Source organism: Moschus berezovskii, chromosome 14, assembly GCF_049115385.1.
Source record: "Moschus berezovskii isolate FMDL1 chromosome 14, NW_MosBer_1.0, whole genome shotgun sequence".
Lineage (NCBI taxonomy): Eukaryota > Metazoa > Chordata > Mammalia > Artiodactyla > Moschidae > Moschus > Moschus berezovskii.
The window spans coordinates 50429310-50447933 of NC_142473.1; the positions used below are offsets into that span (position 1 = coordinate 50429310).

The window sequence follows — 18624 nt, forward strand, 5'->3', positions numbered from 1 at the left end:
TTAGGAGTTTCTTTCTCTAGAACTTCTCATTTTTTCAGGTCACTGTTTTATTCCCTTCATCCACCTATTCACAGACATACAAATGAATCTCCTGGGCCTTTGTTCTTGTAAAACTTCTAGCACTTGATTCTCAATTTTACGGTTAAAGTGAAGTCGCTCAGTTGTGTCCAACTCTTTGTGACCGCATGGACTGTAGTCTTCCAGGCTTCTCCATCCATGGGGTGTCCCAGGCAAGAATACTGGAGTGGGTTGCTATTTCCTTCTCGAGGGGATCTTCTCCACTGCTGCTGCTGCTGCTGCTAAGTCACTTCAGTCGTGTCCGACTCTGTGTGACCCCATAGACGGAAGCCCACCAGGCTCCCCCGTCCCTGGGAGTCTCCAGGCAAGAACACTGGAGTGGGTTGCCATTTCCTTCTCTACTGAGGTACAATTAAGAGCAGAGATTCTGTGGGCTCACTCTTCTGTGGATAACTTGACAGACAAAAGTGAAAGCAAAAATCACTCAGTCATGTCCAGCTCTTCGCGACCCCTTGGACTATACAGTCCATGGAATTCTCTAGGCCAGAATACTGGAGTGGGCAGCCTTTCTCTTCTCCAAGGATCTTCCCAACCCAGGGATCGAACCCAGGTCTCCCTCATTGCTTTTGGACTCTTTACCAGCTGAGCCATAAGGGAAGCCCTGACAGACAAAAGGGATTGTCATTTTGCACTGTTCTTAACACACAGTACATTCTTCTCAAATGCTCATCAAATGACTGAGTGCTTCCTGCAATCCAAGGCAGAGGACTCTATAGTCACCTGTCTACCTTCTGCCATCATTACGCTGCATTCTCTTGTGCTTGTGTCTCTACACTGAAAACCTTCTCACATCATTTCTTCTGATCAAATCATGGCTGTGGTTCATATTCCAACATAGGTAATATTTACATTTGTATACTTATCACAAAGCAGCTTTAGAGCTGTTTTCATATATATACTCATATTCGTATTACTTCTGAAACTAACATTAATAATATGATAGTGACAAGGGAATTATTATTACCATGTTTCGTGGGATGAAATCCTGAGGAAAAGAGAGAACTTTTTAAGGTCAAATATCTTAAAAATGATGGAATCTACGTTAAAACTAGATCTGACTGATGGACCAAAATTATTTCTCATTGCATTATTTTCATGCTACCTTCCTGCGATGAGTCTGGAACGACACCTCTTTGATGAAACCTTTTCTAGGTTCCTATGTTAGAAACCATCTCTCTCACAGGTGTGCCTGGAACACTTTGTTTGCACCTCTTTTTGGTCACACATCACATACTACACTCATTACAGTATGTACTTCTAACTTCAATTAGAATATTAGAAGTTCCTAGAGGGCAGAAGCCGTGATCTGCATAATTTTACTTCAAAAGCACATTGACTTGTACATAAAAAGAACACAATAAAAGCCGGATGTGATTTTTGTAATGAATGAACAAATGAATGTATTCATTACCTTATTAACTGACTCAGAGTTCTTATCCTGATTTTTGAGTAATTTGGGGTTGCACTACTTTGCATATAGTAGTAAGATAAAAGGGCAGCACTCTCTCTACAGGTATAGTTAAATATATTGGAGTATGAAGAGGAATAGATAATGGATGGACAGTCAACCTCCCTGTCCAGGTTCCCTGGACATAATCTTGGCAGCACACAGAGTTTCCCTGGAGCCAAGAGAGACTATGTGAGTGAGTCCTGTGGGAAGAAGGGAGGGTGAGCGTTAAATATATTCTGCCTCAGCGCTAGTCTTCTGGTCTCAGTGCTGCAATACTGATCAGGCAGTCTAAGCAGAGACCAGACATGATCTCCAGGAAGTACAAAAATATGCAAGCCAGCCTGCTTTCTCAAGATTAGTGCAAATGTCTGCAGAATTTTTCACTCTTGAAGATAGGGAAGGTGGATCCTGGTGAGAAGTTGAAGGTACCAGGTGAGATTTGTTGATTCCCTGAAGAAAGTTCCAGGGAAGATGAGGAGAGGCTTAGAGAAATGACTGCAGGCATCATTTTTGGATGGGGGAAAGGCTATTATGGGGGAATGAGTGGGGAAATGAAGATTCAGTACACATTTACCCAAGGTTGGGGAAATTTGGGCAGCTGAGAGGTTGTTTGGATGTTGGACCAGGGCAAAATAGATATGTTTCCTGTTCCAGGAAAAAGTCTGTTGGTGTCTGTGTTTTCTCTTGAGAATGAGCATACAAAAGACTGAAAACGAATTCTATACTTTAATGAAAGAATTTTTTTCCTCAGGTACCACAGAGATTCTAGAGCTCAGGGCTATTAGTTCTGAAAACAAGGAAAATAGAATTCTGCATTTCTCTATGATACAAAATGAAGTCTGCTGAGAGGTGCATTTGTGGCAAATACGTGGAGGAGAATATGAAGTAACAGCGAAATGATTAAATATATGAAAGCAACATAGGATAAGAAGATAAGAAAGGAGGCATGAGTGATCTGCAACTCAGAGCTTTTCAAAGATTCTATAATCCTATTCCCCAGGAAACTGGCTTACCTCATTCCCCCAGAATAAAACATTAAAAAAAGCAAGAATGAAAGTGAAAATGAAAAAGTCTCCATATTTAAACAAACACATGTGAGTAGTATGCATGAGTCTAGTGCCTAAACCATGCGTTATCACATTTATCCTCCCAACAAACCAGTAAGGTAGCATTACTAACATTATGTTCTTTTACAACAGTGGGTGTTGAAGTGCCTGGCTGTTAAATATTCTGTTTAGGATGACATAGCTGGTAGCCTTATTCTGACTCTAAAGTCAGTGCTGATAACTCATCTGCAAAGGTAAGTGTGGGAAACTATGTGGCATAGAGTGAAAATGCAGACTGTTACACTAACACACGCCCTGAAGGAAAGTCTCTACATACTGAAAAATGAGGGAAATATCCCTCCTTTCTGCTATCAGATCCAGTTGTTTTTCCCAAAGAAAAACATTAGGTCAAAGGCATTGAGAGACAGGTTGAGAACTGCTTACAAATGAACTACATCACCGGTGAAAGCTGTTGATTGGAGGCCCTGGGGTGAGACATAATCCCTTTCTATCCAGCAAGCAATGCAGAGGTCTTCTGACAAGTGCTGCTGTGGAAAGGGGGCAGTGGCAAAAATATTACGTATTTTGGCCTCTCATCTTTCTGTCTCTTGCCATGAGCCACAGCCAGAAGATCTCTATCCAAAAGGTTCTCAAGATGATCCTTGATGGATCTCCCACCCTCTGTGTGTTGAGTGGACAGTAGGGTGGACACATTATTTGGTCAAAAGAGAGAACAATATTCTGAAGGTGGGACCTAAACTCAGTCTTTATGGATGATGTGACATTTAGTGGAGATATATATTCATTTACGTACTTTCCAAGAGATAAACCTGTGGTACCCTCTTTCCTTAGCCACAGATTAAAGTAATGGGCTACTTCACAAATGACTCTTCCTTCCAGCCTCACAAGGTGGCCCATCCTTGTATTGTATTCATGTATGCTCTGGCTTCCTTTTTCCTTACCCCTCTAGGTAGAGCTTGCCACAATGGCTGACAGAGACTCTGACCTACCAGGTGACCTTAGACAAAGGATCAAGGGGGATATATCTATCATGAAAGTACCCTGGGTATGTGGGCTTCCCTGGTGGCTCAGATGGTAAAGAATCTGCCTGCAAGGTGGGAGACCTGGGTTTGTTCCCTGGGTTGGGAAGATCCCTTGGAAGAGGGCATGGCAACCCACTCCAGTATTCTTGCCTGGAGAATCCCCATGGACAGAGGAGCCTGGCGGGCTATAGTCCATGGGATCGCAAAGAGTTGGACACGACTGAGTGACTAAGCACAGCACACACCCTGGGTATGCAAGACGGACGCATGTCCAAAGATGTGTAGCCTGATAGGTGTGTGCCTCTTGCCACCAAAGACCCTGAGATCCCAATCCTCTGCCCCTGAACTATTTTCTAGGCAGCTTAAAGGGATTAATTCACTTGTTAATACATATTTAATAATATTTATGTTTTCCAGTCACTATTCTAGGCATTGGGTTCATAGTCTTGAAGGATGGTCTTTTTTCCCCAGTTCTTTTGAGATATAATCAACATATAACATTGTGTAAGATTAAGCAGTATAATATGATTTCATACACATATGTATTATGAAAAACTTATCACAAAAAGGTTAGTTAACACCTCTATTATGTAACATAATTTTGGTTTATTTGTGTGTGATGAGAACATATAAGATCTATTCTTTTAGCAACTTGCAAGTATAAAATGCAGCATTAATAACAATAGTCATCCAGGCTGTACATTAGAACCCCAGAGCTTATTCATCATATAACCAGAATGTTAAATCCTTCGACCAATATCTTCCTGTGTTTTGAAAGATACAGTGTAAAGGAGAGAAATCTCAATGCATGAGAAGGTTGTGCACTGGAAGAAAATGTTGTTGAAGTATTTCACCCACCTTTGGTGAGGTTATCTCCTTGATGGAATCTTGAATCAACCGATTAAAATCGGGAGAAGGCATAAAAGGAAGAGGGATGAGTGCATGTAAAATGCAAGAGTGATTACAGTGTGCTTGAGAAGCAGAACTATTTGAGTATATCTCAAGCTTGGAAACAATTTAGAAGGTGCCAAGAGAGAGGCTGGAGAAATACATAGGGGTCAAAATAGGAAGAACTCTTATCTAAGAGCAATGGAGAGTCATTAATGGATTGTCCAAGAGTTATCATTTTTTAAAATTTTCACAGACTCTACTCTGAAGAAACAGTGGTGGATCAAAGGACTACAGGCAATAGATCACCCCAATATTAAACCCTGGAGCTTTTTCTGATATTATCCTAAACATTTTCTTTCAGGCAGTAAAAATGTCTTCATGCTGTGGCTTTCTAATTAAGCTGAGATTTGAAACCAGCAAGTGAGAGACCACTGGTCCATGTTCATGGACAAAGGAGTTAGGAATGACATGGAGAGTGACATTCAAATGTTTCATCAGGTGAGTGAGAGTAAGGGATGGGAGGTCACTTTGATTCCAGGAGTTTTTCGTAACAAACACACCACATTTTTTTTGATGGAAATGTATGCTTCCCATTGGAAGATTACTTCATATTGACAGAGGTTATTTTATGAGTCTCATTCTCAGGAAAGACTGACTTGCTAACATACTGGTCTCCTCTCCAATGCCATAGTCACCTTCATTATTTGTGATGACTTCCTGCCTCTCAGAGCTCTTAGTCATGCTGGGGAGAAACATCACTCTGGTGAGTGAGTTCATCCTGGTGGGCTTCCCCACCGCCCCCTGGCTGCAGGTCCTGCTCTTCTTCCTCTTTCTTGTGGTCTACTTGCTGGTGGTAGTAGAGAATCTTGTCATCATGCTCACTGTCTGGGTCACTGGCTCCCTCCATAAGCCCATGTATTATTTCCTGAGTAGCCTGTCCTTCCTGGAGGTCTGGTATGTCTCTGTCACAGTCCCCAAGATGCTGGATGGATTCCTCCTGCAGAGACGGCGCATCTCCTTCACAGGTTGCATGACCCAGCTGTACTTCTTTATCTCGCTTGCCTGCACGGAGTGTGTACTTCTGGCAGCCATGGCCTATGACCGCTATGTGGCCATCTGCCACCCTCTCAGATACCCGGTCATCATGACCACAGGTTATTGTGTGCAGCTGGTGGCTTTCTCTTATATGACTGGTTTCATGATCACTGTGATCAAGGTCTATTTTATTTCACATGTCACTTTCTGTGGCTCCAATGTCATGAACCACTTTTTCTGCGACATCTCACCAATCCTCAAACTGGCCTGCAAAGACATGTCCACAGCTGAGCTAGTGGACTTTGCTTTAGCTATTGTCATTCTTGTCTTCCCTCTCACCACTACCATCCTCTCCTATGTCTACATTGTCTCCACCATTCTGCGTATACCCTCCACACAGGGAAGGAAGAAGGCCTTCTCCACCTGTGCATCCCACCTCACTGTAGTCATAATTTATTACACAGCCATGATTTTCATGTATGTTCGGCCCAGAGCTATTGCTTCATTTAACTCCAACAAACTAATCTCGGCTGTGTATGCAGTCCTCACGCCCATGCTAAATCCATTCATCTACTGTCTGAGGAACCAGGAAGTCAAGAATGCTATCAAAAAGACAGTGGGTGTTGGCCAGTGCTTCCTGCTCAGCTGAGGCCTGCTGCCTTGAGGAGGAGACTGTTCCAGACAGGAGGTCATTCCCATGACACTTATCATTCTGTGTTTTTAGCTTGCTCTGTAGATCAGAAATCTTTAAAAAAAAAAAACAAATCACAGCAAGGCAAGCGTTTCAAAAAGTCTTAAAAGTAGAAACCACATATTGAAATGTATACTTTTAACAATTAGTCTGGATTCTGATTTAAAGCCTGCCACTAGATGCAGCTGTACAATTGAAGCATGTCAACTCACTTGCCACTGTAGAACCTACCACCAGATGCAGCTTAATTCTCACTTGTCACTCACTGAGAGGGTTTTGATATGAGTCTGCAAATGATTGATTTATTATAATCTCTGTGCAGTCAAACCTCACTGCTAATGATAATCTGTGTTTTCCTCCACTCTCCAGACCTAGCATCACTGCCTCGGCTCTGCCTCAGATTCGCAGACGTTAGAGTCTCATAAGGAGCATTGACCTTGATTCCTCACATGCATAGTTCACAGTAGAGTTTGCACTCCTGAGAGGATCTTATGCTGCTGCTGATCTGACGGGAGGTGCATATTAAAGGAGTGATTTCCATGATCCTAGACGCTTACATCTTTCCCTGCTTAGAAAAGTACCAAATTCCTTAATTTGACATATCTGGTTTCTTTAATTAACAGTAACCCCTCGATGTTTCCCACTGCCTGCCCTTTATTGCAAAACTCCTGTATAGCCTAGCTCTGCCCCTCATCTCCTCAGAGCACTATCTCAGAGCTATCTGAAATGCTGTCTCCCAGCTGCAGACCTCATTTTGCCCAAATAAAATTTGCCTCGTTGGCCTTCACTGATAGTCAGTGGTAAAGAATCTGCCTGCCAGTTCAAGGTACAGGCATTTGATCCCTCATCCACAAGATACCGCATGCCCAGAGCGACTAAGCCCATGTATCGTGACTATTAAGCATTTCTTTTAACATATGCATGAAATACAGATTCAACTGTTTTCTATTTCAGACCACAGCTCATCTTACATCAGTCTTTTCCTGATCTGGTTTCCTCTTTTTGAATATTTATCAAAGTTTTTATGTATCCATATTGCTTAAATGATCACTATAAACATAAAGCAGTCATTTGAGATAAACTTTCTAGCATTCAACCATGAATCTATGCTTTCCTATCTGGCTTTTATTTCCTTTTAAAGTTTCTCCCATTTTCCTGAGAATGGAAATTGAATATGAGTGAAAAGTCAATATTCAATGGAATATTGACTCATCAATGAAAACTTTTTGAAGAGAAAGAGAGGATAATCTTATTTAGCAAAGGAAAGATCTACTGAACTTAGGGATTTCCAATCTTTGATCTCTGTTCTGAAAAATTTTTTAGAGCTGGATGCTACTCTGAGATCAAAATATAATTAAAAACTTTCAAATGTGAATTTGAAAAAAAAGTAGGCTTTTAATCACCAAATAGATTGATGCAATTTAGATAAACTCCAGAAATTATGGTGCCCCAAATTAAACTACAAGGCCATTTGTAGGTACACTAAGCCCATATATTGATTTAAAGACAAAGACTCACTGAGACGATTCCATGGGGGGAAAGTAGAAATAAATGGTAAACAGGATAATAGGAAAACAATATATTTAAAGCTCATTATTAAGAGACCATCTTGACAAACTGATGCTTTTGAACTGTGATGTTGGAGAAGACTCTTGAGAGTCCCTTGGACTGCAAGGAGATCCAACCAGTCCATCCTAAAGGAAATCAGTCCTGAATGTTCATTGGAAGGACTGATGTTGAAACTGAAACTCCAATACTTGGCCACCTGATGCGAAGAATTGACTCATTTGAAAAGACCCTGATGCTGGGAAAGATTGAAGGCAGGAGAAGGGGACAACAGAGGATGAGATGGTTGGATGGCATCACCGACTCAATGGACATGAGTTTGAGTAAACTCTGGGAGTTGATGATGGACAGGAAGGCCTGGGGTGCTACAGTCCATGGAGTCACAAAGATTTGGACACGACTTGAAGCTCAACATTCCGAAAACAAAGATCATGGCATCTGGTCCCATCACTTCATGGGAAATAGATGGAAAAACAGTGGAAACAGTGTCAGACTTTATTTTTTTGGGCTCCAAAATCACTGCAGATGCTGATTGCAGCCACGAAATTAAAAGACGCTTACTCCTTGGAAGGAAAGTTATGACCAACCTAGATAGCATATTAAAAAGCAGAGACATTACTTTGCCAACCAAGGTCCGTCTAGTCAAGGCTATGGTTTTTCCTGTGGTCATGTATGGATGTGAGAGTTGGACTGTGAAGAAAGCTGATCGCCGAAGAATTGATGCTTTTGAACTGTGGTGTTGGAGAAGACTCTTGAGAGTCCCTTGGACTGCAAGGAGATCCAACCAGTCCATTCTAAAGGAGATCAATCCTGGGTGTTCATTGGAAGGACTGATGCTAAAGCTGAGACTGCAATTCTTTGGCCACCTCAAGCGAAGAGTTGACTCACTGGAAAAGACTCTGATGCTGGGAAAGGTTGGGGGTGGGAGGAGAAGGGGACGACAGAGAATGAGATGGCTGGATGGCATCACCGACTCTGTGGACATGAGTTTGAGTGAACTCCGGGAGTGGTGATGGACAGGGAGGCCTGGCGTGCTGTGATTCATGAGGTCGCAGAGAGTCGGACATGACTGAGCGACTGAACTGAACTGAGTGACTGAACTGATCATGACAAAAAATTCTAAAGGCCAGGAAAGAAATTTTGGTTGACACAGAAATGTGTCTCTCATGCTAATAAAATTTAGCATGATGCTAAGAGTAAACTTGACTAGCATCAGAAACTGAACTTGGAGTAAATACTTCAAGAGGTCCAGTCTAAAGTAGGTAATGCAGATTTAGAGTATATGTTCTGAAATAGATGGCCTGGATTGCATGAGGGTTTTAGCATTTGCCCATCACCTTTCACTCTCTAAAACGCCATATTTTAAAAGCAAATTATGTGGTCACCCTAGTTTTATGGACCTGGAACTCAAGACTTGTAATGGGGTTGTCCTGTGTCTACTTAGTTAAATTGAAACTACATTTTCTAGATCTTCCTTCCCTGTGTATTAATAGTTCAAGTTTAGTGTAGACCACAGAGATATTTTGTGTGAGATTTAGAAGGGAGAGTGGAAACAGTAGCTATATCCCTTGTATTACTCTTCCATGTAGGAAGTTGATTAGGGACACTATTGCGACTTACAGATGTTATCACTGACTCACCTTGTGGATGTGGGGCAGTGGTTCAGTCGACAACTCCATCAGCTCCCATCCAGCTCCCTTTCTTCATCTTCTCTAACTCATGGGCCAGGAAAGAGTTTATTATTGTAACCAAGGGCACCAACTTCCTTTTCAGATTACTTGAATTATCAAAGTCAGGTAACTGGATGATTGGAGGCTGTAAAAGACCAAAACAGTCTTTAGCTCATCCTGATGGATTTCAGTTTATTATTATCCTCCCGCATGTCATGTTCCTCTTACCTTCCCTTGCCTGTCCCCATGACTTAGACCCACTGTTAATCACAGAGGAAATAGTCATATTGCTTCATGAGATCAAATGCCTATAAAATAATAAATTTCATATTTCATAGTATTCAAAATAATAGTTTTGTTTCTTAGATAGAACTCTGATACAATGCTTGATAGACAAGACAATAATTCACATATGGTTGACCAGTGAAACTAAGAGGTCATTTAGAGTAAGAGAACAAAGTAGATGAGGAAGGTTGTACAACAATGCCATAATGAATTACAGTATGCATGTATGCATAAGGTTTGATGAGCATGCAAAACCAACAGAAGAGGAGTGCATCCAGGTTTGCAAAGAAGGGAAACTAGAAAACTGCTCTGTTATGAAAGTCAATGGTATTTTGAAGAAGCAGGAATATTGTCAGAAGCTCAGTTAAGAACAAAACAACAGATGCCAGATTGATTCATTCATGCTAATCCTACACAGCAAACTGAGACTTAATTATAGTTTTGGCTTTCAAAAAAATGAGTTTAATGCCAGTCAATCAGGAATTGCCTCATCAGCACTGGTTAGGCAACCTGCCTGATAATTTTTGCCATTCCCTATAAGGAAAGTGACCTGTAATAACATTATCTGCTTTTTTGCCTAGTTCAGCTTCCTTGTTCCTTTTCCCTTCTGTCTGTAAAATTACTTCACTGTGTAGCTCTTCAGAGATCCCTTCTGTCTACTAGATTGGACTCTGACCTATACATGAATCACTGAATAAAACCTAAGGGATCTTTAAAATTTACTCTGTTGAGTTTTGTTTTTAACAATTCCTAAGTGTAAGGAGAACACTAAAAAAATTTTTAAATGCCTTTTTGAGCAATATGAAAGCTACTCATGGCCTTATCCAGAACTGTTTAAGTACACTGACACAGCCAGATATCTGCCAGGAATGGGAAGGAGAGAATAGACTGTGAGAAAGTAAAGGGAATGAGCATAGATAATTCCTTCACAAAGTGTCTGGGAAGCCAAGGACGAAGGGAGAGCAATAGATGAAGCTATATAAGGTGTCAGATGAGCATAGTTTTGAAAAAGAGAGATGTTAACCTGTGTGTGTGTGTGTGTGTGTGTGTGTGTGTGTGTGTGTGGGTGTGTATGTGAATCCCTCCCAGTGGCAATGAAAGTACCAAGTCCTAATCACTGAACCACCAGGGAATTCCTGATGTAAGCCAAGAGCGTTCCAAAGAAAGATGGCAGACTGAACTCACTTATTATTCCCTTTCCCTTCAGAAAGTCTGCTAAAATAATAGTAAAAAAACACAAAAACATTTTTAATGTAAATTTATAATGGCGAGAACAGAAAAAGTTCTGTGAGAAGATGGGAGACTTTGAAGATGGATGGAAGATGAATAATGGATAGAGCAGGTAGGGTAAGCCACAGCCCAAGTTGCTCATGGAAGATGAGCAGATTCACCTCTACACGAATATACACAAGAGGATCAACTGAGTCAGAGGCTCAGTGACAACCTATACAAAGAAGAATGTGCTCCCCTACTCAGCAAGCTTGGATCCAGGAATCCTGCAATGGGAATTCTATCTCCTCCCCAACACAGTCTTCTAATCTCCAAAACCCTGGGGATGGCTGAGAGTGGGAGGGATGATAGACAAAGAGAGAGAGGAGAAAATCCAGGGAACCTAATCAGGAGACAGCTCACTGTTGCAACCTTAATATTACCAAATACCACAAATGGGAAATGTAGACTATTGGTGACTTATATATCATATTTTCTTTATTTTTTATTAAGATAAAACAGGTAAATTTTATCTGTTCAAATACTATAGCCTTTATTTTTCCCAATTCTAACTTGGTTGAAAGACAGCTGTCACTGGATGGGTATTTGAAAGTTTGTTTCCTTCTCAGAGATGTTCTGAGGTTGATCAATTGTGAAGGAAAAAACAGAGTACAATATCTATTCACATTCACTCAAAGCCATATTTTAGACAAATGTTTTCTGCTCTGAGACAAAAAACATTACTTGCAAAGTCATGGTATAGATTCACTTTGGGGAAATGAGAAGCAGTGCAAAATCTGGTCTGGTCCCACTCCTGCAGCACAGAGGGACAACAAAGACATATTCACAAATTGGAGCAAAATCAAGCACAAGATAGTGAAGAAAAGCCTGAAAGGCACAGAACATGTTATGTGGTCTTTTCCTTCTGGAGGATCATACAGGTTCAAATTACAAATAGAAGAAAAGGGATCCTATTTTCCCAGATTTTATCTTCAAGATTACAATCTGGTTTGAGTATAGAATAAGCAATAGACCATAAAATAAAGGATATATATACATTAACCAATACAGTACTGAACCAGAGAGGTTCAATAATGAATCTAAATAAGTCTGGCTGGAAAAAAATCCTCATTTTTTCCTTACCATGATTCTGTCACACAGAAGAAGAGGGAAACAAAAAGCAAAGCTTAAACGTTTGTTAGGGCTCTGTGCTAGGCCCATGAAGCTTGTTACTCTATTTGTGTCCTTTAGTGAAGCCACAGTCTGTTATTAGTCACCTCTACACTCTGCCCCTGTATAGCTGTAGATACTTCAGTTTAGAAAACAACAGAGAGAAAAATCATCAGTTCATTCAGAAGTTATCTCCTGACCACATATTATAATCCAAGAGTTCTGCAACTGCAAGTAGAATAAAAATTAATTGAAGAGCATCACACACTTAGTAGGAGTGACGAAGTGAAGACAGATAAATAAAAATTATTAAAAGAATCACACAGTCACTTACAAACTTATCAAAAAGATGAGCTCAGATCACAGAAAGAGAGGGATCCTAAGCAGTTTCCTACAGGTGGATTGTTGGCTAGAAGAAGATACTAAAAATTATATTCAGAATTCATAAGAGCATTTGACCAAATAATTGCAATGATCACCTGAAAGAATAATTTTATAAGAATATACATTAAATAGAAATTAAAAGATTAAAAATAATGAGAAAATTGTTCACATTTTGTGCTATATTACACTTACTTATAGAGTACCAACAACTAAAATGGTATGCTATTAAGCAAAAATTTAAAGAACAAAGAATTCAACGAAAAAAACAAAAACAGGCATTTGATATAAGACAAAGGTAGCACTTCATGTAAGTACAGAATAGAGGCATGTTCAACAAACATGCTGGAAAAAATGGTAATTCATTTAGAAAAATATTTGTTAAATAATTACATATACTTTACATAAAATAAAAATTGAAATGTACAAAAATCCCATAGAAGTGCAAATATTTTGAGTAACTGACACTATTTTAGTGAGAAAGACCTTGTAATAAACCAAAATAAGACACTATTAAGGCAAATTGACAGATATGATTTCATATAAATTTCAAACACTTATATAGCAAAAATAAAGGAAAACAAACAATTCCATTTAAAGATATGACAGAAAAGAAATAATATCTGCAGTATATAAAAGACAAACATTGGCCATCCCTTTTACATAATGAGTTTATTTAAAAACATGTAAGCAAACATAAAAAATAAGCACAACAAAAGGAAAATGGGTAGATGATTAAAATGCATGTCCAAAAAGCTGAAGCAAAAAATATAAATAAATTATAAATAAATCTTCAGTTCAGTTCAGTCACTCAGTCATATCCAACTCTTTGTGACCCCATGAATCGCAGCAGGCCAGGCCTCCCTGTCCATCACCAACTCCCGGAGTCTACCCAAACTCATGTCCATTGAGTCGGTGATGCCATCCAGCCATCTCATCCTCTGTCATCCCCTTCTCCTCCTGCCCCCAATCCCTCCCGGCATCAGGGTCTTTTCCTGTGATTCAACTCTTTGCATGAGGTGGCCAGAGTATTGGAGTTTCAGCTTCAGCATCAGTCCTTCCAATGAACACCCAGGACTTATCTCCTTTAGGATGGACTGGTTGGATCTTGCAGTCCAAGGGACTCTCAAGAGACTTCTCCAACACTACAGTTCAAAAGCATCAATTCTTTGGCACTGAGCTTTCTTCACAGTCCAACTCTCACATCCATACATGACCACTGGAAAAACCATAGCCTTGACTAGACGGACCTTTTTTGGCAAAGTAATGTCTCTGCTTTTTAATATACTATCTATGTTGCTCATAACTTACATTCCAAGGAGTAAGCATCTTTTAATTTCATGGCTACAGTCACCATCTGCAGTTATTTTGGAGCCCCCCAAAATAAACTCTGACACTGTTTCCACTGTTTCCCCATCTATTTGCCATGAAGTGATGGGACCAGATGCCATGATCTTAGTTTTCTGAATGTTGAGCTTTAAGCCAACTTTTCACTCGCTTCTTTCATTTTCATCAAGAGGTTCTTTAGATCTTTTTCGCTTTATGCCATGAAGGTGATGCCATTTGCATATCTGAGATCATTGATGTTTTTCAGGCCAGCTTGATTCCAGCTTGTGCTTCATCCTGCCTGGCACTTCACATGATGTACTCTGCATGTAAGTCAAATAAGCAGGGTGACAATATACAGCTTTGATGTACTCCTTTCCCAGTTTGGAACCACTCCATTGTTCCATGTCCAGTTCTAGCCTGGCATGCTGTAATCCACGGGGTTGCAAAGAGTCAAACACAACTAAGCGGCTGAACTGACTGAAACTTGAATTTAGAATAAAATTTACTATGCAACAAAGAAATTATATATGAACTAAAGGCCAACCAAGAAGACAACAGCAATTCTAAATGTGTATGCTCAAGACAGAGCATCATTTTAGAAAAAGTAGCAGAGTTGAAAGGACAAGTAAACAAATATACAACTTTGGTTGGAAAATTTCAATGGTTCTCACTTAACTGGAAGATAATATGTGAAATAACTAGACAGAAAAATCATCAATAATATAGAAAAACTCTACAATAAAAAAGAATAATTTAAATAACAATATCTTACAGACATTTATAGAAGACCAAACAACAGTAGAATACATTAAGTTTTCAATCACCAATGGAACATTTAGATAGAACATATGCTGTGTCATAAAGCAAACTTTAAAACATTTAAAGAATTCGAGCCATACAGTCCAAAATGGAATCAAACTAAAAAATCAATGCTAGAAAGAAATCAGAAAAATATCAAAACATTTTGAAATTAAACACCACACTTTGCAATTACTCATGGATCAGAGGGTTTCCCAGATGGCGCTAGTGGTAAAGAACCTGCCTGCCAATGCAAGAGACATAAGGAACAGTGGCTGCGCTTTGCTGGAGCAGCTGTGAAGAGATACCCCACGACCAAGGTAAGAGAAACCCAAATAAGACGGTAGGTATTATGAGAGGGCATCAGAGGGCAGACACACTGAAATCATAATCACAGAAAACTAGTTGATCTGATCACACGGACCACAGCCTTGTCTAATTCAGTGAAACTAAGCCATGCCGTGTGGGGTCACCCAAGACGGGCGAGTCATGGTGGAGAGGTCTGACAGAATGTGGTCCACTGGAGAAGGGAATGGCAAACCACTTCAGTATACTTGCCTTGAGAACCCCATGAACAGAATGAAAAAGCAAAATGATAGGATACTGAATGAGGAACTCCCCAGGTTGGTAGGTGCCCAATACGCTACTGGAGATCAGTGGAGAAATAACTCCAGAAGGAATGAAGGGATGGAACCAAAGCAAAACCTATACCCAGTTGTGGATGTGACTAGTGATGGAAGCAAGGTCTGATGCTGTAAAGAGCAATATTGCATAGGAACCTGGAATGTTAGGTCCATGAATCAAGCCAAATTGGAAGTGGTCAAACAGGAGATGGCAAGAGTGAACATCGACATTCTAGGAAAGTGGATTGAAATGGGTGAATTTAACTCAGATGAGCATTATATCTACTACTGTGGGCAGGAATCCCTTAGAAGAAATGGAGTAGCCATCATGGTCAACAAAAGTGTCCGAAATGCAGTACTTGGATGCAATTTCAAAAATGACAGAATGACCTCTGTTCGTTTCCAAGGCAAACCATTCAATATTACAATAATCCAAGCCTATGCCCCAACCAGTAATGCTGAAGAAGCTGAAGTTGAATGGTTCTATGAAGACCTACAAGACCTTTTAGAACTAACACCCAAAAAAGATGTCCTTTTCATTATAGGGGACTGGAATGCAAAAGTAGGAAGTCAAGAAACACATGGAGTAACAGGCAAATTTGGCCTTGGAGCACGGAATGGAGCAGGGCAAAGGCTAATAGAGTTTTCCCAAGAGAACGCATTGGTCATACCAAACACCCTCTTCCAACAACACAAGAGAAGACTCTACACATGGACATTACCAGATGATCAACACCGAAATTAGATTGATTATATTCTTTGCCACCAAAGATGGAGAAGCTCTATACAGTCAGCAAAAACAAGACCAGGAGCTGACTGTGGCTCAGATCATAAACTCCTTATTGCCAAATTAAGACTTAAATTGAAGAAAGTAGGGCAAACCACTAGACCATTCAGATATGACCTAAATCAAATCTCTTATGATTATACAGTGAAAGTGAGAAATAGATTTAAGGGACTAGATCTGATAGAGTGCCTGATGAACTATGGACGGAAGTTCATGACATTGTACAAGAGACAGGGATCAAGACCATCCCCATGGAAAAGAAATGCAAAAAAGCAAAATGGCTGTCTGAGGAGGCCTTACAAATAGCTGTGAAAAGAAGAGAAGCGAAAAGCAAAGGAGAAAAGGAAAGACATAAGCATCTGAATGCAGAGTTCCAAAGAATAGCAAGGAGAGATAAGAAGGCCTTCCTCAGAGATCAATGCAAAGAAACAGAGGAAAGCAACAGAATAGGAAAAACAAGAGATCTCTTCAAGAAAATTAGAGATACCTAGGGAACATTTCAAGCAAAGATGGGCTCAATAAAGGACAGAAATGGTATGGACCTAACAGAAGCAGAAGATATTAAGAAGAGGTGGCAAGAATACACAGAAGAATTGTACCAAAAAGAACTTCATGACCAAGATAATCACGATGGTGTGATCACTCACCTAGAGCCAGACATCTTGGAATGTGAAGTCAAGTGGGCTTTAGAAAGCATCACTACGAGCAAAGCTAGTGGAGGTGATGGAATTCCAGTTGAGCTATTTCAAATCCTGAAAGATGATGCTGTGAAAGTGCTGCACTCAATATGCCAGCAAATTTGGAAAACTCAGCAGTGGCCACAGGACTGGAAAAGGTCAGTTTTCATTCCAACCCCAAAAAAAGGCAATGCCAAAGAATGCTCAAACTACCGCACAATTGCACTCATCTCACACGCTAGTAAAGTCATGCTCAAAATTCTCCAAGCCAGGCTTCAGCAATACGTGAACTGTGAACTTCCAGATGTTCAAGCTGGTTTTAGAAAAGGCAGAGGCACCAGAGATCAAATTGCCAACATCCGCTGGATCATGGAAAAAGCAAGAGAGTTCCAGATAAACATCTATTTCTGCTTCATTGACTATGCCAAAGCCTTTGACTGTGTGGATCACAATAAACTGTGGAATATTCTGAAAGAGATGGGAATCCCAGACCACCTGACCTGCCTCTTGAGAAACCTGTATGCAGGTCAGGAAGCAACAGTTAGAACTGGACATGGAACAACAGACTGGTTCCAAATAGGAAAAGGAGTACGTCAAGGCTGTATATTGTCACCCTGCTTATTTAACTTATATGCAGAGTACATCATGAGGAACGCTGGGCTGGAAGAAGCACAAGCTGGAATCAAGATTGCTGGGAGAAATATCAATCACCTCAGATATGCAGATGACACCACCCTTATGGCAGAAAGTGAAGAGGACCTAAAAAGCCTCTTGATGAAAGTGAAAGAGGAGAGTGAAAAGGCTGGCTTGAAGCTCAACATTCAGAAAACGAAGACCATGGCATCTGGTCCCATCACTTCATGGGAAATAGACAGGGAAACAGTGGAAACAGTGTCAGACTTTACTTTTAGGGGCTCCAAAATCACTGCGGATGTTGATTGCAGCCATGAAATTAAAAGACGCTTACTCCTTGGAAGGAAAATTATGACCAACCTAGATAGCATATTAAAAAGCAGAGACATTACTTTGCCAACCAAGGTCCATCTAGTCAAGGCTATGGTTTTTCCAGTGGTTATGTATGGATGTGAGAATTGGACTGTGAAGAAAGCTGATCACTGAAGAATTGATGCTTTTGAACTGTGGTGCTGGAGAAGACTCTTGAGAGTCCCTTGGACTGCAAGGAGATCTAACCAGTCCATCCTAAAGGAGATCAGACCTGGGTGTTCATTGAAAGGACTGATGCTAAAGCTGAAACTCCAATGTTCTGACCACCTCATGCGAAGAGTTGACTCACTGGAAAAGACTCTGATTCTGGGAGGGATTGGGGGCAGGAGGAGAAGGGGACGACAGAGAATGAGATGGCTGGATGGCATCACCAACTTGAGGGACATGAGTTTGAGTGAACTCTGGGAGTTCACTCAAACAGGAGGGCCTGGCTTACTGTGATTCATGGGGTCGCAAATAGTCGGACATGACTGAGCGACTGAACTCAACTAAAGTGACCCAGGATCGATCCCTGGGTCAGGAAGATCCCCTGCAGAAGGACATGGCAACCCACTCCAGTCTTCTTGCATGGAGAATCCCATGAACAGAAGAGCCTGGCTGTCTACAGTCCATAGGATTGCAGAGTTGAACATGACTGAAACAACTTAGCATGCACAACATGAATGCAGAGGGCATATCAGAGAAAATTTAAAAATATACAGAAGAATAAAACTGAAAACAGAATGTATACAAATTTGTTAGATACAACTAAAGCAGTTCTCAGAGGGAAATTCAAAACAATAAATGCACATAAAGAAAAGAGAAAATATCTAAAATAATTTATCTAACTTCTTTCCTTAAGAAACTAGAAAAAGTAAAGTAAAATAAACTTAAGCAAGCAGAAGGAAGGA

At 40.4% G+C, this 18624-nt stretch overlaps 1 protein-coding gene across 1 annotated transcript; it reads left to right on the plus strand.

Moving 5' to 3' along the window:
- The first annotated feature begins 5217 nt into the window (after window positions 1–5217).
- On the plus strand, window positions 5218–6192 carry LOC129553832 (olfactory receptor 6B9-like). Its single transcript, XM_055422539.2, has one exon. It carries the CDS (start codon window positions 5218–5220, stop codon window positions 6190–6192), a length of 975 nt encoding a protein of 324 aa, XP_055278514.2.
- Window positions 6193–18624: the final 12432 nt, after the last annotated feature.